Source organism: Lepidochelys kempii, chromosome 7 (assembly GCF_965140265.1).
Source record: "Lepidochelys kempii isolate rLepKem1 chromosome 7, rLepKem1.hap2, whole genome shotgun sequence".
NCBI classification, from domain to species: domain Eukaryota; kingdom Metazoa; phylum Chordata; order Testudines; family Cheloniidae; genus Lepidochelys; species Lepidochelys kempii.
The window spans coordinates 61935573-61957826 of record NC_133262.1 but is presented as its reverse complement, the minus strand read 5'-3'; the positions used below and the strand labels follow the sequence as shown (position 1 = coordinate 61957826).

Sequence of the window (22254 nt, the reverse complement as noted above, 5' to 3'; positions counted from 1 at the left end):
ATAGAAATAGATACCCATTGTGAGTTTAAGATGAAAGCCATCCCCTTGGATTTATTCCCGTTAGCAATGTCAAGTCTAAGCTTAATGAAAAGGTCTAAATAAATAAAATAGCAATCTTCTCTTACCTGGAGTATGTAATCTAAATTCAGACAATGAAGTATGAGGTTTTGGAAAAAAGGCTAGTAAGTTAATAAACAGATGGGTATGGTCTCATACTTACCCTACCCATATGAAACTCTGCAAGGAGGATTTATCAATAAGGCTTGCAAATTGATTATTCTACTAATTGATGTAACTGCTACCAAGAATGCCACTTTCATTGACAGATGAATTGGACAGTTTGATAAAGGCTCAAAGGGAGGATCTGTAAGTGAAGAAAAGACTATATTTAAGTCCCATGGTGTAGCTCTCTCACAGAAGGAAAAATATGAACAAGCCCTCTCAAATCTAGTCACTGACTGGGGTGGGGGGGGAAACTGAACTTCCCTCTGTTTGAGTAAGAAATGCAGATATAGGAGCCAAGTGACTTTGACTGAAGCAATAGATAATTCAGAGTGCTTTAAAAATAAGTAATCTAAAATAACTGGACTAAAACACCAATGTGGAATGTAACCCTCTTAAGATCGCACCCATAATGAAAACTGTTTGCATTTTGCAGTATATGTGGATAACTTCCTGTTCTGAAGAGGACTTTTTACCAAGGACATATAGATATTATCCAGGATGTGATATTCAATGAGGCTGGGTTTGGGTAAAGAATTAGACAGTGATATCACACTTCCAGTTCATAAAGGTCATGATAAATTTGACAGTAGGTCTGAGAACCAAAACGGATTAGGGTAAAGTAGGAGCGACCAATACAGCTCAAGCTTTTTCTTACCTTATTTTCCAAAACACTCTTTGATTTACTGGAAACGGAGGGAAAGCATCCATCAGATGGTGTGACCAACAAATAATGACGGCAACTGCTAGAGATCCTGGATTCTTTCCTGCTTGAGAACAAAATATCAAACACTTCCCTGTTTTGATTTGACATGAATAAGTCTCTGTGGAGAAGCCCTCCTATTGGAAAATTCAATCAATTTTTTAATTCCCACTCATGGGACAGAATATTTTCCTGCTTAGTACGGCCACTAGACTCCTGGGAAGTGAAGAGCTGTCTACACTTCTGAATACTCCATTCTCAAAGTTTATGACTTCCTGACAAAGAAGGTCTAATATCACACTTCCCTGCCTGTTTATGGAATAGGCCCCTGTGAAATTGTCTGAGACCCCCTTGGATTGAAAAATCCTTGAATATAGGTAGAAACGCTTTTAAGAGGCATGAGATTAGCTTGCAAATTCTAGCACATTCACGTAAATTGTGTATTCTCGATGAGATCTAAATTCATGAGGCTGAATGATCTATTTATGCTTCCCAACCCATCTTGAATTAATCAATTAGAGTTTTGGACACAATCAGAGAAGACAATCTGAATTCCTGCACATACATTTCCTATCATTCACCATTCCATAGAGGTTAGAATTGAATCTGGAATCCGCACATTTAATGACATGTGGAGTCTTGATTTGCAAACTGTATTCGCTTCTAGCTTGAAGTGATCTGAGACACAGTCTGGCAAATGAAGTTATGAACATATATGAAGCCATGTGGCCTAGAAGTTTGAGACATATCCTGTTTTTTGTTTGAGGCCAAGTACGGAAGTGGAGGATTAGTTGTTGTTTTTTTTTGTTTTTTTTTTTAAATGAGGAATCTGTGCAGTGGGAGGAATGCTCTCACTGCTGCTGAATCTAGCAGAATTTAATGAACTTTATAGATCAGGATGGAATCTGATTCAACTTTAAGTTGATCCTCAAATCCAGGATGGCGGAGGGGGGAAGAAATCACTTTCCTTGTGGTTGCTATTACCTGCATTTGTGATTTCCTGTCCCTACACCTTCCCCATGCACATGCACAAGCCAGTTAGAGGTTAAATGTGCAACCCTTGTCCGTGTAGATGAGCTGCTATTACTGTTAGGCACATTGTAAACACCCTTGGGTGATAAAATTCTGAAACACTGTTAACGATGCAGTGGAGCCATAAAAGTTAAGAGTGTGAGTGTGTATATATTTGACACATGAAAATGAGCATCCTGCAAGTTGAGGGGAATGAACCATTCCATGGGACCTACAGCAGGAATAACTGGAGTTAGCAAGCATACAGAATTTGACATGTAGTTGTTTGGGGTTCCTGAGATATAGAATTGAATGCAAGCCCCATTTTTTGGGGGGCAAGGGGGTGAGGAAACTGAGAATAGAAACCTTTCCCAACATACTCCTGAGGCACTCTGTCTATTGCACCTAACTTGATTTAGGTGGTCTGTTTTCTCATACAAGTGCCATGCATTAGAATGGTACTTGGGAAGAGGGTGGGAAGGAGGCAAGGTTTGAAATTGAATGGTCCCTGATTTGAAGGACTCATTGATCTGTGGTGATCGCCATCCAAGCCTCCTTGCAATACAACAGATGGGAACCAAAGGGTGGAGTAGAAGGGTATAAGATTAGTCATTGTAGATTAGTCCAAGGGTAGTGGAACTGGCTTTTTCTAACATCTAGATCTTTATGGATTGCTCAGTTATGAGAATGTTTCTCTTCATATTGGAGTGTTTCTCTGTCTGTACTAGAGAAGGAAGATTGAGGATAAAGGGTTTTTTCTGAACATAGGATTATATAAATCGTATGATCTGAGAGTGGATCTCGAGTCTCAATGAGGAGACTCATCAGCCTTAATGCTAAATAAATTCTGACCATTGAATGGTAAATAGCCAATGGTTGCTTGCACTTCTCTCAGGAAAATTGTTATAAAGAACCATGGTGAGCATTGCGTCGCAGCACTTGGAGCCATTGAACTAGCATCTAATGCCGCTGAGAGAGATTTTAGCACGCAGTAGATCCTCTTTACAGATTTAAACTTGTTGGAGGTGTTTCATATAGGGTAGTACCACAATACTAATTTAGCCATAAATTCCTTTATTGAATCCACAGGCCAAATGGAATTTATGCAGTTCTAAACATGCCTAAATAAGCAATTTACTACATCCACCAGTAACAAAACATTTATAAGCATTTGATCAAGATACTTATAAATGTTCTAAACCCAGGGGTGCTTAGTCTCATGTTGGTCATCCCCAATGTGGTCAGGCGGGTATTAGCCACAAACCCTTCAAGAGTTTAATTTTTATATCCTTTAACAAACAAGTGATTGTCAGTTACTGACTTCAGCTAACGACCAATTTTGAGAGAGTTCATCCTTATTTCCCATCTTAATCCAGATTATATTTACAACCTCCTTTCTCCCCAAGGCCTTTCCTCCCTGCTGACCAACAGATTTTCTTGCGTCAAAGGGTTTGCATAAGCTTTACTTTTAAGATAACACTGGCATGTGTGGTGGAAAGATCCAGCTGGTTCCTTCAAGACCGATTCTTTGTGTTGTTTTAAAACCATTTGCAGACACCCCTGCTGGTTAGAGGCTTTTTTGGGAGAGCGGTGGGGGGGAACCAGACTAACAGAATCTCCAAGGTGCAGCCTGGGACTGTGGGACCGTTGTGCCCCATTAACTCTCCAGCCTGGGTTGTCTCTCCACAATACTGGGCTAGTACCGAGCAGGAAACCGCTCCAGGCGCTGTTATCGCTCAGCACAACAGCATGTGGAGACCCACACCCAGCTAGATTGAATGAATGCTCCCAAAGCTACTCATGAATCACACAGAAAGGCACCAGCCAATCCTGTCCCCAGCTCCCAGCCTTGTACCTCAGGAATATACCTTCTTGCACTGCTCAAGACAAGCAGTGCAGGTTTATTCGTTGGTTCCCCACTTCATCAGTGGAAAGTGGATATACACTGGCCTTTGTAAACCTGAGCAGATTTACCAAACACTTCAGGCAAACTCACTACTAAAGATAAACAGTAAAGCAAGTTTACTGACTACGAGAGAGATTGTGATAGGCAACAAGTCAGAGTGGTTACCAAAATAAAATATATAAGCACGCAGTCTAAACTCTGAACTCCATTAGACTGGGCAACATCTAGATTAAGCAGTTTTTCTCACCCCACTAGATACTGCAGTTCATAGTACACAGGTTTCAAAGTTGAAACCTGTGTACTGTCTCCCCTGTTGGAGGCTTCAGTCTTCTCAGTCTCCTTGTTGCTTGCAGCATTGGGGTGGGGGGAAAAGGGGGAGAAAAAGCCAAGCATCAGGCCACTGTGTTCTGTTTTATACCCTTAGCCCATGTGCTTGGAGAACAAGTCCAGGCATGTCTGGTGGGCAAGGTGAAGCAATACCCAGGTATGTATCCTGTGAGTGAGTAATGTAATTGTAACTCCTCTACTGGACAATGGCTGGTGATGTCTGTTCAGCACCCACCTGGGCGTTGGTTACCTCCCTTGTCATGGTCTCTGGAGAGCTAGTATCTGGGCACTTCCCAAACCCACAGCATATTTTAGTGAAAACCATACAAGATGATTATTTTTATATGCATTAATGATCCACACATTTAGCTGGAACAATGAGTTTCAGCAGATCATAACCTTTCCCCAGTACCTCACATGGCATGTTTTATATGCCATATCAAAATTATATATAGATGAGGAATATGGGGGGTTATCGGGCACTCCCCCGAGGTATAGTGTCACAGATATCTTCCATACTCCATTCCTGTTGGTCTTATAACTCACTTTCGAGGCCTGCCTCCTACTTGCTAGTCAGGGCCTTTCTTTATAACACATTTCCTTAAGATAACACTTTAATTCTACACTTGTCTTAAACGGAGGGTAATTTGTCCTTAATCTGACAGTCTATCCCATTGCAGATAATCCTTACTTAGCATGGTTTGATAGCTTGCTGTTCTGATATGCAGAGCAACCGAAGAGTAGATTTTTCTTAGAGATCCAGGCTTTTGGGTGCTTTTTCCATGGGAGTTGATTTCCTTGACTGTTTTGATCTCTCACTGGTGGCAATGCCACCAGTGAAGATGGAGCCAGGGTATAAAAATACTCAAAACCTTTGACAGTACTTGGTTTATATAATATAAAATCAGCACATTTTGAAGTAGCTGAAATGAAGGCAGGATCATCTAAAGAACTTCGCTGCCTCCAATATCCCTTCACTAATAGGTAGAGCAACTCTGCTTTGGGACGTTGGTTATAGAATATAAACAACTGATAGGCTTTTTCTGAATTGTATCCAAAAGAATGTCTGGGATTGTGCTTTCCCCCATGCACTTCAGTCATTCGAGTGAGTTTTTTTAAAATCAGCTGACACTAGTGTAGCCTGTGGAAGGGTTTCACTGGGTACCAAAGAACCAAGTGGAAGATCCAAGAATTCTCCTGGTGAACATGTATTTCTACATCATTTGGAATTTTTTGTTCTTCTGTTTGCTGAACTTAATGAGGAGAGTGATTATATGCAAGTTCTCATGAATCTTGCGTATGGGTGATACATGTTACAGGAGAACTTATCCTTTACATTCTGGCCATGAGGGCCAATATGGCCATGGTTGCAGACCATACGGGAAAGGGATATTTGACCAAATCCGAGGAAACCAAGGAAAGTTGTGAGAATTAACATCCTCGGGTCCAATAGGAGGGTCTTTCCCATATCCCTCTCTAGTCTTGTTTTCTTTCCTTTTTCGTGGAAGACTTTTGTGTGAGGGTGAAGAGGAGTCAGCCTTTTGGATGAGGAAATCTCTAATGCAGGAGCCATAATAGGAGATTGAAGGATGTGTATGGGACTTGCATCCTTAATTGTACTTTAATGTTGATTCAGAGAACTTTTCATCACACAAACCCTTGCTGCTTTCTGAGGAGGGCATCAGTCTGGCACCAAAACTGAGGTGACTTCCAGGATTGAAGACTCTGGTTCTCACCAGACCTCAGGGTCATTCCAGGACACTAAGGAATCTGTTTGTGATGTTGTGATGAAGTGGGAGTTTTCTGTAGTAATCTTATGATTCCCGTGTGTACTGTGCATTGCTACTCAATGGAGGCAAAAAGGTTAACACTGCTTTTGGAACAGCCCAGGACACATGAGGTACATGGGTCAGCTAACTGTCTGGGTGAAATAGCTGGGGCAGTAAAGAACGGTCTGAAACTGACCCAAATCAACAAAGGATCCAGCAAAACACCCCCTTTCTGTCCTCCCCAGTGACTGAAGAGTTGACACCTAAAAGCAGGAAAACCTGGCAGTGGGATATGCAAACTGAGCTGGAGAATAAAAGGGGGGAAAATTACCTTGTTTTGAAAACACTGTTGCTGCAAATACCTGCTGAGAGCATTGCACCCTGAAGGGGGAATAGTACAAGCCTCCCACAGGAGTTTGCTGTTGGGAAGCTACAGCAAGGGACAGGGATTGATGGAGCCAAAGGCCCAATCTTGGAGATCATAAGCCTACCCTGGTGGGACTGTGTAGGTCCTTTGGGCCCAACCAAAGTTGGTGCTAGCCCCTTGAGCTGCTTAGGGCCTAAGCAATTGCTTAGTCTGCTTATGCCTAGTACTGGTTCTGGGTCCAGCACATTAAAGGGTCATTCTCAAGAGACTGGTCACCAGCTGGGGCAGAGGTCAGACCCTGTGGATCTCTTGATAGCTATAAAATTATTGTTAAGCAGCATCTGTGCTAAGGGTGCTGTAGCTGACCCCCTCCATACTAACAGTTTGTCAGTGACTGCAGCTGCTTATGTAGAGGAAGATTTTGCTAATGCTGCCAGAGCTGACAAAGGAGGTGCTGAGATAGCACCAGCGTGCTCAGGAAACTGAGAGGGACTGTGCAGATAAATCTGGTACTGAAATAGGATGAGAGATGCATCCTTGCCCTTGAGCTCTTTTTGGCAAAGAGATCATTTGTACTGGCCCCTTGCTATGGTGCAACGCCAAGAATTCCACTCCAACTTTTTCCTGTGCCAACAGCTCCTTTGAAGAGCTCTTCCTTGTGCCTGGAAAAGGAGACATGGCTCAGTGCTGGGGAACTGAACTGGAGTCAGAGCCTGTGTCCTTGGACAATAGGGATCTGTGACTGTCCTGATGGATTTGAGTGTCTCTAGGCTTCCTGATTGTTCCCGAGCTCAGTGTTACATCTCTGGTGACAAGAGCATTGCAAGGATGAATCAAATGAAGAAGTCTCTGTACCAGTGTGACATGCCAGGGTACAGTCCAGACTTTGTGGGGATTTGTCTCCCTGCTCTTGAACCTTGGGTGCCTTACAATGTCTTGCTGTAGTAGCTCCCATCTGGGCTGCTCACAAATAGACTTCCAGCATGGAAGCCACACCTTGAGTCTGTGTGTGACCACAGCCAGCCAGCTCTACATCCTGGCTCTGACCAGCCTTGGTGATACTGCAGGGTAACCCCCCCAACGTACCCAGTTTTGGATTTTCCCACAGAAATTTATGTCTTGAACTGCCCATCCCTTTTCCAGACACTACAAGTATATTGTTTATTATTTCTTTAAGGCAGCTGCTCTCAAACTGTGGTCCGTAAGCTCCGTTCAGGTGGTCCGTGAATAGTTCCCTCTAAGGTGCACACCTGGGTAGCTGCACACAAGAGAATGAAGGGCTACCCATCCAGTTAGTGGAGCCACACAGGCTTGGCTCCACTAAATAGGTGCCTGGACCTTGGAGAAGATGCACATGGAGGTGGTGGCCTTGTGGGGGAATAGGAGGTAGGTGGGAGGCGGTAGTGGGCTGAGAAGAGGGGGTGGCAGGAATTTGGGACATGCAGGGCTGCAGCGGCCAGAGAAAGAGGCTACTTTCCCCAGCTTGGCCATGGCAGTGGAGAGGCCCCTCACTCCTTCCCAGCAACAGGGGAGAGAGGGTACATCCATCGCATTAGCAAGACTACTGATGCTAAAATATGAATTGTGTGCTTTTATTTGTAGAACAAAAAAAAATTATATAGCATTTTTTATCCAAAGCGCTTTACAATAGTTAGCTAATGGTACAAATATTTGGAAAGCTCATTAAAAGGTCCACCGAGACCCTCGGCAAATTTCAAGTGGTCCGCGAAAAAGGAAGTTTGAGAACCACTGTTTTAAGGGAATAATGTGCTAGTTGATTACTTTAAATAGTTACCCAGACACTTCAGTTTATATACACTGGGTTAGATAAAACTGTAAAACTAAGACTTTGAGAGCATAAGTAATGACGCATAAGAGTCAGAAATGGTTAAGAAAAAAGTAAGATTCTTAGTAATATCTACTTAAATTATTTTAGGTGCAAAGCAAACTTTCACCCCATGCTCCCCCAGATTACTGACCAAGCTTTCAGGTCGGAACCCCTCCCACAGAGTCCAATGACCATTTTGTCTTCGCAGGTGCGGAGAATGAGGTGAGGGGGTGGGGGTGTTTGTCCCTTTTTTATAGTTTCAGTTCCTCTCTTGAAAATCATTCCCAGCTGAGACCCAGGAGACAAAGCATATATGTAGGATAGTCCCTGCTGGGTTTTTCCCCCACCTGTTTGAACCTCCCTTCTTTTCCCTCCCTACTTGATGACTGTTTATTCCTTATATGCAAATTAAGGCAAGCACACATTCCTTCCTTTCGGACAGACCTGACTTCTGCCTGGACAATGCTGTGGGGTTTGGAACTTGTTTTAATATCATGCAGGGGAATCATATAACTTCACATATAATATTGCCACACATTTTACTAGGACAATACCAGCAATTGAGTTTTCAAAGGATACCTCACAAGGCATGCTTTGTACATAGATTAGAATAGCGAGAAGGGTGGGGAATACAAGGGTGTATTCTCTCACCACCAGGTCTGTGTTCAGAGTTTACCAAAGCGGTTACGGATTTTTTCCATGAGGAAAAAGTGTCAGTCTGGACTGTCTCTCCTTGTGTGTTTTTGCTTCTTGACAGACTTGCGTTTAAGCACACTTAGAGATTATACTCCTCCCCCAAATAGCCATGGGTGTCCGTCAGAGGAATAACCTCAAGGAGGGCCATGGCTTGAAGCCAGGAGATCTAGTCTCCACCATTAGCTCCATTCTGTGCTCTCTTATTTTATATTGTCTTAATGCCAGTAAGACAAATGAAACAGTAACAATTACATTAACTCCAAACATTAACTACTAGTCTAATGACTAAGTAACAAAAACCGGGGGGGAAAAAAAAAAGACCACAGAGCAGGACACTTTTGTTGGGATTGCTATGTCCTTTATGCCCTTGGGGAAAGAGGGACTGTGAGGGAACACAACTGCTACTGGACAGTACCAGTGAAAGTGTTCCCAACTCCAGTGCTGGGGCACACTTCTACATGTGGAGTAACTTGAAGAAGCAGCAGTTAGACTTCTAGAAATATCGGAGGTTCAGTTTTATGTGTTATCAGTACCAATGTCTATGATTGATTGTTAGGATGTGTCTGATAATTCAGAGGATCTGTTACTCTGGCTCTATTATTGAATGTAACCAAAAGCTGTGTGGTAGAATTGTCCATCGTATCTGCTTTGTGAGGAGCAGCGTATTCATCTGTAATTAGTGTGTGGTATTTGACTGAAAAACTAGGAGTCAGAATAGTAAACAGGAAAGATCTGGGAGTCATCAGTGTCATAAAGTTCAAGTATGTCCAGGCTTCAAAAAAGAAAACACTTAACACTGCCTTTGCTTTGGCATGACCAGCCACCCTGCAGTTTAACATTAAAAACTCATCTGTAAGACAGGATAAACATTAAGAGAACGGGGGGAATCTTTTTTTTTCCAGTTAAGGATCGGTCATGGCGGTTCACTCACCGGTAGAGCGCCTCCTCTTGGCTGCTCTGGGAGATTAGCTCTTTCCAGGTCCCATGTCCCCTTCTGCAGCTTGTTGTGCACCCTGCCACTTCTCTCCCCAAAACTCTGTGACTCCCGTGTGCTCTTTCTTTCTGGCTTAGCCCTCTAGCCAGGTTAGTATAGTCCTTACCCCAGAAGAGGGAATCAAAGCCTTTTTGTACAGACTGTCTCTGATAGTCTTTCCACTCATTGCCCAGACCGTGCTACCACACCAGTGGCTGGTAAGGTAACCTGGGTCCGCCCTTTACTCCATGATCTACCTCAGGCATCCTCTAATCAGCAGCAAAGGTCTGCACCATCTTAAACCTTGTTTCCATTTTCCTGAGCCTTTTTGTATACCTATTCCCCTAGATTTATTTCCATCCTTCCTTCTCTAATGGCCAGAGCATGGCTGTAGACTCCTCCAGTGCACTCTCCTTCTGCTGCTAGCTTCCTGGCTCTCTACTACCCCCACCTGTTCCTTCTCAACTGGGCATATTATAATTCAGGGGATTATTTAGGCCACCTTATTCCCCTCAGATGTAGCCTATCCAGTTAATTGGCCCTTCTAGGCTAGTGTCAGGTGAACACCCCATCACTGGGCCAAAACTTCATCACCACAGAGGCTTTGTGAACTTCTGCACCTGAGCCCTTACAGAACCTAATGCTAATCTGGGACATAAATAAAATCAGAAGGCCACATCTGGCCAGATCTTAACATCCCTCCAATAAACCTCTAGTCAGCATTGATGGAAGTGAGACTTCACTAGCCATGTTCATGAGCCCTCTGCTGTTAGTAAGGGAGAGGAGTGTTCTCTGTCTGTGGGGAGCAAGTTAGCTGTCAGATGGCTTGACCATTCAGTGGAAATGTGGGATTTTCAAAGTAGCCTAAGGGAATTCAGCACACAAATCAGTAGGAGATGGGAATCTAACTCTCAAGCTCCTGTGATAATACCAGCTTTCGTGCTTAAAAGCGTAAGATTGGGTGGGAGTAGCTCAAAGCCCTACTACTAACTTCTGAGATGCTGGACAAGTCACTCTTGTGACCTGTAAATTGAAGAAAGTTTCTCCATGTCACAGGGTTTCACCTGCTTCCTGAGCAGCAGGACTGAGCAAGTCTCTGGATCACTTGGTCAAGGGGTTAATTGACATCGTGTCTGCCCTTTCTCCGCAGCATGAGCTGCTCATACCACTTTTTGGTGAAGCTCTCGGGAATGTGGGGAGCAGTGAGGAGAGATGTGGAAGGGGTTGGAGCAGTGCAGGGAATGAGTGGGAACTCTACACCTTTGCTAACGTTCGCTGCCAAGGGCTGTGCTCCGAGGGACCAGCAGAACCTGAGACCACAACCCTTAATGAAGTGTAAGGGATCATCCAACCACTGTTTTGAAAACCCGGTTCAGTGACTAACGCTGTGATGGAAAAACTGGGTTTCCAAATATGTAACTTTTCTACAATCTCAGTGAATAAGGGGTCATCTTCCAAGGGACCTTTGGTTTCTGGGAGCTCAAAAGCACTAACGGAGCAGAACCAGTGGAAGGGGGGTACCTTCCTGTTCTGTGACATTCTTGAAGGGGAAGGGAAATTGAGTCAGCTGGGCCATCCGCCACTGTTCTACAGTTTATCTCTCTCCATGCCCTTATTCAACATTTCTTCCTATGGCTGCTCAACCAGGGCAAAGGAGGGAGTTTAGGGCCTCCTCTTGCCTCAACTAGTCCTTGATCAAGAGAAGGAACCCAAATCTTCCTTTCCCATGCTGCCTCCAGTAATAGGGAAGGGACACTAGGCCCAGCCTTCCCCTTGCTGCTGCTGCTTCTCAAGGAAAGGGCAGTTCAGAAGAGCTGTGGGGAAGGAGAATGGGTTCAGCTGTGTCCTCCCTGACTCTGTCAGTCTCTGTGCTGTTTCTACATCCTCTTCCCCAGCTTCTCAACCCTCGGGGAAGAGGGCTGGGGAGGGAGGATCAAGCTGCAGGACAGGCACAGAGATGCTGTGGGGGCAGTGAAGGGGCTGACATACAGCCAGTGATTTCTGTGGCTCAGATAATCACTGTGAAGGAGCACGGAGATGCAGAGAGGTTTTTTTTTGTTTGGTTGGTTTTTTTTACAAGGAAATCAAATTCCCCCCAAAGTTTGTAACACAGAGTTAAAGTTGTCTGATGCCTGGTGCGCTTCCCAAATGTCAAATTCAGCTACACTCAAACCTCCACATGCCAAGAACTATAGTTAAAGAACACCCCATGCCCAAAACACAACTTTAGCTTTTCCTTCTTCAGGTTATACCCTAACATGTCAACAACACATATATTAGCACTCTAGTCTCAGGATGGCACATAACACTAGGAGCAGAGCACCGTAGGGCAAAGTCTAACACTCCTATGTTTTGCCTTAGCAAAAAGGATTTAGGTTAGGAGGAGCAAACAGGAGCTACCTCCACCTGACACAAACTGATGCAATCTTACAAAGTGTTATCACCTCTTCACCTTTCCCCTGAAGATTCCTGCTGAGATTGCTTTCACTGAGCCCTGGGGAACATAGGCATACATGCCACCAGACTGCTGACAATCCCTAAGAAGTCTCCTGTGCCCTGCTACTGACAGACCTCCTCACTGAAATGAGGCATACTTGCTCCCCAGAGTTACACCTGCATCTTTCCTCATATTAGTGAAACCTCTGCCAGCCCTTTGCTACTAATCCCACCATTCAATATCTACTCCTGATACTGCAGCTGGACTGCATGCAAGTAAACACTGTAATTGAGATCTGTGGAACACAGGACAAACCGGCATATTTTTAGTCATCCATGGGTACTTATTATGGCAGACCCCTTGCTGAAACCTTGCCTGGGGGTTAGTGCCAGCTGCAGAGGGCGGAGCTAAGGTAGCACTGTTGGATGGTGATGCGTACTTTAACTCTTGGTTTCCTGCTTTGAGTGTAGCTGAACTCAACTTTCTGGAAGGACACAGGGCATCACTGGGTAACACTGTACTCAATACATTTTTGGGGCAGATAATGCCAGCAAAGGATAGGCATGCTCCCTGAGTGATTGCCCCTGCGTTACTTCCTTACCAATAAGTACCACTTCACAGGGGCAGCAGGTTTGTAGAAATTTTGGTGGTGCCCAGAGCCTGTCCCCCCAGATTTCACCCCCACCTGCCCAAGGCTCTGGGAGGGAGTTTGGGTGGGGAAAGGAGGTCTGGGGTGCAGGCCTTGGGCTGGCGCAGGGGACTGGGGTGCAGGAGTGGGGCAGGCTCTGGGAGGGAGTTTAGGGGTGGGAGGAGGAATGTGGCAAAGAGGTCGGGCTGCAGGCTCGGGTAGGGGGTGTAGCGCTTACCTGGGGCTCCTAGGTAGGGCAGGCTGGAGGGCCTCCACATGCTGCTACCCCCAGGCACTGCCCCCGCAGCTTTCTATTGGCCATAGGGGTGTTTGGGGTGGGAGCAGTGCACGTAGACCTAGACCCACCCTGCCCAGGGGCCGGCAGCCACATGGAGCGAGCAGACAGGAAGCAGCTCAGCTCCTCTATGCTGCGGGTGGTGGGTGGGCGTTCTGGACCATTTTAAATAGCCTGAAGGATGCATGGTGGGGGAGCACCCAGGGGCAGAAGGCAGGGCCGAGGGAGAGATCTGGCCTCAAATGTTGCTGGAGCTGGCTCTGGGCCAAGACTATTCCTGGTGCCCAGGCACCGCGGCCCATAGAACTCGCCACACATACCACTTCAGTCCAGTGAACTTCCTCAGACTTTCCTCTAGATTTTTCTTGTGGCCAGGCAACAAGAAAAGAGTGAAACTGTAGAATCTGGATTTGATCAAAAGTTGAGAGAGAGTGAGAGCGCGTGCTATCATCAGCATATTGAAGACACATTGGACAAAACCACGTCAGTTTCCGGAGGGCAGGGCGGGGGGTTCCTCGTTCCCTTGGTATAGGAAGGGTGACCAGAAAGAACCCAGTGGGATCTCACACAGCTGAGCTTTTGACAAAAAATGAGCAGATAGTCTCTGCAGCCTCTTGGAGAGGAAGGAGTAAATGAACTTACTGAAGAACTGCTCCCCCAAGCCCTTTATGATCCCCAACAGTCTGGTCAACAATTCTTCAATACCGCCAGTTGAAGGCTGCAAGTTTATTAAAATAAGCATGAATGACTTGCCCTGGGCTATTGTCATGAGTTAATCATCCATGAACGTCCACAGTCTGTTCCTGCATAAAAGTCTGAAAGTAGAGATCCAGGAGATCTGTGCAGTCTAATTGTTCTCAGGCGTACCCTCTTAACACTTTACATATTGAACTTTTCTACTACCTCCTTTAACTGCTGTGGCCTAGTGTTTTACAAAGCGCTCTTTGGGAAGGTTATCCATGAGCTGCTGTGGAAATACTCGGATGATTCTTTGATGGGGTGGGTCGCTGTATATGTGTAATTTCTAGGCTTTGATCCAGGAACTTTACCCTCAGAATATCCCAGTTCTAAAAATACTCTGCACTGTGTGACTACTGGTGTCATTTACTTGACCTTTTGGTGTAAAGATTAATTCAGTCTTGCTTTTTAGTGGCTTCACTTATGCTCTGATGTTAAGAAGTACTTTGCCAAGTAGAACAGGCCTGGTCTGACTCTTTTTTTTTTTTTTTTTTCCTTGCAAAACTTGAGCTCTGATTCTGGACAGATCAATAACTAGAGATAAGGATTCAGTATTTAAATGGTGGTTGCATGGCCTAATGAAGCTTGTATACCAGAGCAGGGGCTCGCAAACTTCACTGCTCCGCAGCCCCTTCTGACAACAAAGTGACTACATGACCCAGGGGGTGCAGAGCCTGAGCCCCACCCCTCTGGGTAGGTGTGGAGCTTGGGCTTCAGCCCTGGGTCCCAGCAAATCTAATGCTCTCCCTGGCAACCCCATTAAAATAGGGTCCTGACCTAGTCTGAGAACCGCTGTACTAGAGACTATTGTAAATTTCTACTAACTAAGGCTCTAAAATGGCAAACAGTAAAATAACAATCCAATGATCCATGCAGTAAATATTTAATGAAGGAAGCACATAATTTGCTAACCTCTTTTTAACTTATGATAATCGAAATGCCAGCTGTTCAATGCCCTATGTGAAATAAATCATCATTCTTAATCCAGTTTGTTGTAGATAAGTGTCCACATCACCATTCGCTCTCCTTTGTTGACAGTAATAGCAAAGAGGCCTAGGATTGAATGGGAGGCAGAACTGCCATTTTATAGACATGGTGATTCTTCCAGATCAGGAGTGTGGGGTCACAATTGCCTATGCACCTCTCACGAGGACTAAATTGGGGCTGGGGGCTGTGAGAGAGAATGTCCCTTTGAAGGGAAGTCTAAAACTGGGATTGAAATAGTAAAGGTATTTTGGAAAATCAGAGAAATTGTAAGTTTAGAAATTTGCAAACGCTGTCATAAAACTCAGCGGTATTTATGGAATAAAATAAACACCTATCCAGTTCGCAGTTGTAAGGTCCATAACCAGGGTTTGTTACCTCAGCTGTGACAGCAGTAATACAGTCAATTTGAAGGATGATCCAGGAGCACTTGCTAGGGTCAGAATTTAAACAAATCAACGTTTAGCAGTTCAGCATTTCAGTATGAGTGATGCATGTTTATAAAAAATGTAGCACATATTGGTCCATAGAATCTGTGGGCTTTAATAGCAAGACAATTTCTAGACTTTAAAAATGCTCCATGATTCAGACATCTGATCCAAAGACCTTTTGCAGTTCATGGGAATCTTTATAAACTACACTGGGCTTTGAATCAGGCCCTTGTAGAGATGAACTCTTATTTCCGTAGCCAGATCCAGAGCTGTTTGTATTGAAACTCTCCTGTGCAACTTTGTTTACATTTGCTGTGAATTGGGAGTTGTCTTTATTAACAAAGAGGCTATTGTATCCACATTAAAATGCATGCAAGAACTATTCTAAGATTTCATAGCTGATTACTTTCATGTGTGTCTCCTGTGCTGGTGTGGAACAATACTGACAGTGGTTGATTAGACTTACCACACTTGTGTGGCCATCTTGAGAGACTTTGTAGAGATTTAATGTGCAGTACCTGCTAAATTCAAGACAAGGTTGGTCAAACTGGATTCAAGTGGTTATGTCCAGGCTCTTGTGTTAAAGAACACTTAACTCGTTTTAAAAGTTGCCCAGTTTTTTCAAATTCTGTTGCTGTTCGAGTAACAACTAAATGTTGGATGAGTTAACCCTATGTATGCTCAATGAAGACTTGCAATAGTGTTAATTTCCAGGATGGATTGATTTAAATCAAGGGAATGTAAAACTTCAAGAGGAAAGCTTTGATTGAAATCCGATTTTAATCAACTTTTTCATTTATACTTGTTTTCTTTAAAAAGGGTACATTCTCAGTGGTTGATATCATTAAAATGTTGATTTACAATAAAATAGAACCTTTATACTAGATTTGGTACATCTTTTTGCTGCTTAGCGGGGTAGACTAGAACTATATACATTTTTTTAAGCAATATCTAGCTCAGTATTTTCAGATTATTAAAATACATTTTTAGTATGAGAAACTGTTGCAGAATATTTTTTATTTACTAGATAACTAACTTTCTGCTAATGATTTGTCATGAAGCATTATGATGGTAACTTAGAATTTATTTACACACACAGCATATACAATTTATTTTTATTTAACAAAACAACCTTAAATGTTTTGCATACATAAACTTCTCTTATCAAAACATTTTTCACATTTACAGCTAATTGATTTATTAAACAGATGGATTAACTGTAGTCACTGAATTAAATTGATTATTTCAGGTTACCTGGGGAAAAAAAATTCATATGGCTAATTGACTGGAGTTTAAGTTCCTACTCATCTAAATATCTTGAAGATGAAACAGTTTAAGTTACGTAGGCTGACCTGTTGTGCCATATATACAGCTTGACCTCAAAAGTTAGAATCGGGGGAAAATAGTTAGAAATAAAATGTTTTTGATAGAGGCTCAAGATTCAGCGCATTATTTCATTTTAAATGTTTAGGGGATTATAAATTTAACATATATTATGGGATAGTCAGATTTCATTTTAAAGAGGTTTATTTTTAAAGAAAAAAACTTAAAAATAATAATCAAAATCCAATTTAAATTACAAAAATTAGATGTTTTTTTTAAATCCATTTTTATCCACCCTGTTAATTTCTAGCTTCAATGTCGTCTTCTCCTCCTGCAGCTATGTACCATAAATGATTACTAAGTATCCTCTTCTAAAGTTCCATCTTGGGTCAATGGGACTCTTAGCCTGTATAAGGGCCACAACATGTGGCCGGTTTTTCTGCTGCTCTTTGCATCTTCACTAGGAAAAAAGATGTTTTTAACTTCAGTTAGCTAAGTCGAAGTAAAATCCTAGTGAAGACGAGACCAATGTGTTGGCTACAAGGTTGAGGGGTTTTGTGCTGACTTCCCTTGCACCCCTATCCCCACTCCCCTCTCCGATGGAAACATCAGTCAACTTTTACTCAATTATCTTACTCAATAAAATAAATCTTACAGAACAGTAACCTTGTCTCTCTCTAAAATAAAAAAGTGGCTGTTTAACAGATCTCTTCAAACTGTATTTCAGTACAGGAGTGTCTATACATGCCACAACATCTTGTGTTTTGTGTTTTTTGTTCTGTTGGGGGGGGCTGTTGAGAAGACAGCTCTTCTGCCATAAAGAAACCATGGCATGCAGAAACCCTCAGTGCTGTGCAGATGCAAGCATATCTTTTTTTTTAAAAAAAAAAAGGCCAAACAAGTCAATGTTCAAGTGTTTGCGCTTTCTAGTATTGCAGCTTTTACTTTAGAAAACTACTGTATATCTTTTCTGACCAGTTTGATGGATGAACCTATTTTGCTTTCATTTTTTGGTCAATACCTAAAAGCCATGTTAGAGCATTGCAAGTGACTTGGAAACTCAACGAAGTGAGAGGACGCTTGAGTTTTGAGAACAGCAGAAAGTGTCTGGAACTAAACACTTTTCCCAGTAGTCTGACAAGTCTCAAGCATAGGGTATGTTGGGGAGGACGGGAAGGGAGGGGCAACTTTGTGGGTGAGTCATTAAACCTGGAGGTTTCAGGTCTATGTAAATATTTTTGTGGCTGAGTTGTGTTTCTTAAGGAATAAGAGGAATAAGATGTGCCATTTCACATCTTGGACAGACCACCCAGATTAATGAAAATACTTCTTTTCAGTGGTTTTTCCTGGATATATGAAGCTGCTGTTCTCTCCATCCCCAATGCCCTAGAAACTAATACAGATTAACTATGTTGGTTTTTCGCAACGGAGTACCCTTGTAAAACTCAATACAGAAGAACCAAGGGTTATGTTGTAAACAAGACGCAAGAAGTAATTCTTCCACCTACTGAGCACTGATAAGGCCTCAACTGGCGTATTGTGTCCAGTTCTGACCACCATACTTTGGGAAAGATGTGGACAAATTGGAGATCAACAAAAAATGATTAAATGCTAAGAAAACCTGACCTACCAGGAAATACTGGGGGAAAATGGGTTTGTTTAATCTGGAGAAGAGGGAGGGGGGAGATAAACTGTTCTCCTTAGCCACTGAGGACAGGACAAGAAGTAAAGGGATTAAATTGCAGCAAGGGAGATCTAGTTTAGAGATTAGGAAAAGCTTATCAAGGACCTTTCCAGTCTTACATTTCTATGATGCTTTGTTTTGACTTTCTGAAGTTTGAACTTAACTGCATGTTTAAGTGCAGTTTTATGTTTTTATCAGTTGACAGTGTGTGCAGCTGGACAGAGTAAATACTGTAGCTTTAATACTTTGAACTTACTTAGCTATTCTTAAAGTGTGGGTGCCTTGAATTAAAAAAAAATTCTAAGTACTTACCACAGTGACAGCTTACTGTCCTTGTGGGTATTTTCTTTTATTAAGTAGAGGAATTGCAGCAAATACTGCAGTAATGCAAAATATGATGCAGTAACTTTAAAAAAAAAAAAAAAAATTCACAGTGCATGTTGGTACCCAACACACCCAAGTGAAGGGAAGGTGGGAGGAGAGGTAATGTCAATCTTCAAATCACTTCCATCTGTATAACATGTGTGAATGTGTCTCCAACAGAAAATGATCCACAGTCTGTTTCTTATAAACTGTTCTGGTGATATATTCTTGGAGAAGCACTGGAAGAGCGTTGTGAGCCAATCTGTGTGTGATTATTTCTTTGAAGCTCAGGAGAAAGCAGCCGATGTTGAGAATGTGCCTCCTGTCATCTCAACGCCCCACCACTACCTCATCAGCATCTACCGGGAAAAAATCTTCTTTGTGTCTGTCATACAGACAGAAGTGCCACCGCTCTTTGTAATTGAATTCCTGCACCGAGTAGCAGATACATTCCAGGTCTGTCGCTGATAAATTCTTTGAATTTTCAGTTTAGCCAAGTGTGTGTGTCTCTTGCACAAGTTGGGGGGGGAAAAATAGTAGCAAACCCCTCCCTGTCAATAATCTGATTCCCCTTGTGATCTGTGATTTTTTTTTTTAAGCACAGTTTTGCTTAATAAAGCACAAAGTCACAAAAGGTTTGCTTTGTTTCTTTACTTGTGGATATTCACTTGAAGCAAACTTACACTTCAAACAAAACAAATACTGACTTACAAAAGCTTCAACCTTTTGATAAGATTGTGTATTCTTGTTATACTGATGCATCTGGTGTAATAAAACTGCCAGTTACAATTGTAATTTTTGTAATACAGTTTACCATGTTGCAGCATAAAGCTATTTGACAGGTGCAATGAATAGCACTGAAGAACCTACATGGTGGTGTATTCAGAATATTCCTTGAACTGAAAACTGAACAATAACCAGAGACTGTACCCATATTTGCACTGGACTCTATAATAGTCCTATGATTCAAGACATGTCCAGAAATGCCCTTGCTAGCATTATTATTAGTTTGTTTTATAAGCAAAATAAACTTTAAAGTGTTTTTATTATGAATAAAAATCCTTTCCCTTTGTAATCTCTGATTTGTTTAGGATTATTTTGGAGAGTGCTCTGAGACTGCAATTAAGGACAATGTGGTTATTGTGTATGAGCTTCTAGAAGAAATGTTAGACAATGGCTTTCCATTGGCAACGGAATCAAATATCTTAAAAGAGTTGATTAAACCTCCCACGATTCTGCGCTCTGTTGTCAATTCCATCACAGGTATGATTAAAACAGCCAGCTAGCTTTGAAATTTTTTAAATAAAATTAACTAACTACTCTCTGGGAATATCAATGGTTCACAGTCAAGCTGGAAGGGCATGTCGAGTGGGGTCCCACAGGGATTGCTCCTAGGTTCAGTTCAGTTCAATATCTTCATCAATGATTTAGATAATGATATCGAAAATATACTTACACTTTGTGGATGATACCAAGCTGGGAGGGGCTGCAAGTGTTTTGGAGAATAGGATTAAAATTCAAAATGATCGGGACAAAAACTGGAGAAATGGTCTGAAGTAAACAGGATAAATTCAATAAGGACAAATGCAAAATACTCCATTTAGGAAGGAACAATCAGTTACACCAGGGGTCGGCAACCTTTTAGAAGTGGTGTGCCGAGTCTTCATTTATTCACTTTAAGGTTTCGCATGCCAATAATACATTTTAATGTTTTTTAGAAGGTCTCTCTAAGTCTATATTTTCTATAACTAAACTATTGTCGAATGTAAAGAAGGTTTTCAAAATGTTTAAGAAGCTTCATTTAAAATTAAATTAAAATGCTCATCTTACGCCGCCGGCCTGGGGTTCCGCTCACCTAAGCCGGCAGCGGGCTGAGCGGGGCCTGCAGTCAGGACCCCGGCTGGCAAGGGGCAGGCAGCCAGAACCCCAGACCGGCAGTGGGCTGAGCGGGGCCGGTGGCCAGGACCCCAGACTGGCAGTGGGCTGAGTGGCTCAGCCTGCTGTCAGTCTGGGGTTCCGTCCGCCAGCTCCTGCCAGCCAGGGTCCCGGCTGTCGGCCCCGCTCAGCCCGCTGCCAGTCTGGGATCCCAGCCTGCCCACGTAGAGTGGGTATCTGCCTTCTCCCTGGTTCTAGCCATTCTCTCTCTCTCTGCACTGAGATGAGGGTGGGAGTGTGCTGAGAACAGGGCTGGGGGTGAAGCAGGCTGGGGGTTGGGGTGCAGGGTCTGGCCAGGAGCTAGAATGAGGGAGGGGGCTCAGGTTTGGGGCAGGAGGTTTGGGTGTGGAACGGTTACCTGGGCAGCTCCCATTTGGTGCGAGGGGTGCAGGTGGGAATGTGGGGGGGGGGGAGGGTGCAGGAGCTCCCGTTCAGTGCTCAGGGTGGGAGTGGGGATTTGAGGGGTGCAAGAGTCAGGGCATGGAGTGTGGGGGGGGGGTATGTAAGGGGCGTGGAGGAGTCAGGGCAGGGGGCGTGAGGAGGGTGCAGGAGTCAGGGCAGGGGGCTGAGAGGGCTGGATATGTGTGGGGGGTGCCAGAGTCAGGGCTGGGGTTGTGGGGGGTGGAGAGGTCAGGGCACAGGGCTGGGGTGTGAGGGGGGTGCAGGGGTCAGGGCACGGGGCTGGGTGTGTGTGAGGGGGATGCAGGGGTCAGGGCAGAAGGCTGGGTATGTGTGAGGGGGGTGCAGAGATCAGGGCAGAGGGCTGGGGGTGTGGGCTGGGGTTGTGGGGGTGCTCCCAGCTCCCTGCCCTGAGCGGCTCACGGCAGGGGACTGGAGGGGATATGCCCTGATTCCACCCTCTTCCCCAAGGTCCCTGTAGCAAGGGCCATCAGCTGATCGGCCACAAGGAGGGAGAGAAGGAGGGGCAGGAACCCAGCATGCTGGGGGAAGAGGCTGGGGGAGGGGGAAGCTTGTCTGCCCTGCAAGGAGAGAGCGGGGGCGGGGGGGTGGAAAAGGGTGGGCCGGGCAGGATTTTTAATGGCACGCTGCTGTCTGCCCAGGTCCGACAGACAGCAGCATGCCATTAAAAATTGGCATGCGTGCCATAGGTTGCCAACCTCTGAGTTACACACATACAAAATGAGAAATGACTACCTAGGAGGATGTACTGTGGAAAGCGATCTGGGGGTTAGTGGATCATAAGGTAAATATGAGTCAATACTGTTACCACTATTGCAAAAAAAGCAAACATCATTCTGGGATGTATTAGCAGGAGTGTTGTAAGCAAGACACGAGAAGTAATTCTTCTGCTCTATTCCATACTGATTAGGCCTTAGCTGGAGTATTGTTGCCTAGTTCTGGGTGCCATGTTTTAGGAAAGATGTGAACAAATTTAACGAAGTCCAGAGAAGAGCAACAAAAATTATTAAAGGTCTAGAAAACACGACCAGTGAGGGAAAGATTGAATGAACTGAGTTTAGTCTGGAGAAGAGAAGATTGACAAGGGACATAATAGTTTAAGTACACAGAAGATTGTTACACGGAGGAGGGTGAAAAATTGTTTTCCTTAACCTCTGAGGATAGGACAAGAAGCAATGGACTTAAAATGCAGCAAGGGAGGTTTACGTTGGACT

At 43.8% G+C, this 22254-nt stretch overlaps 1 protein-coding gene across 3 annotated transcripts in view; it reads left to right on the top strand.

Moving 5' to 3' along the window:
- The window catches only part of AP3M1 (adaptor related protein complex 3 subunit mu 1), a 44575-nt gene that overhangs the window by 12097 nt on the left and 10224 nt on the right, over positions 1-22254 (top strand). For all 3 annotated transcript variants that reach the window (XM_073353150.1, XM_073353151.1, XM_073353152.1), the window contains exons 2-3: positions 18866-19141; positions 19777-19948. In XM_073353150.1, coding sequence (XP_073209251.1) covers positions 18869-19141; positions 19777-19948 — 445 coding nt within the window. In that variant the 5' untranslated portion in view covers positions 18866-18868. The remainder of the gene's footprint in view (positions 1-18865; positions 19142-19776; positions 19949-22254) is intronic.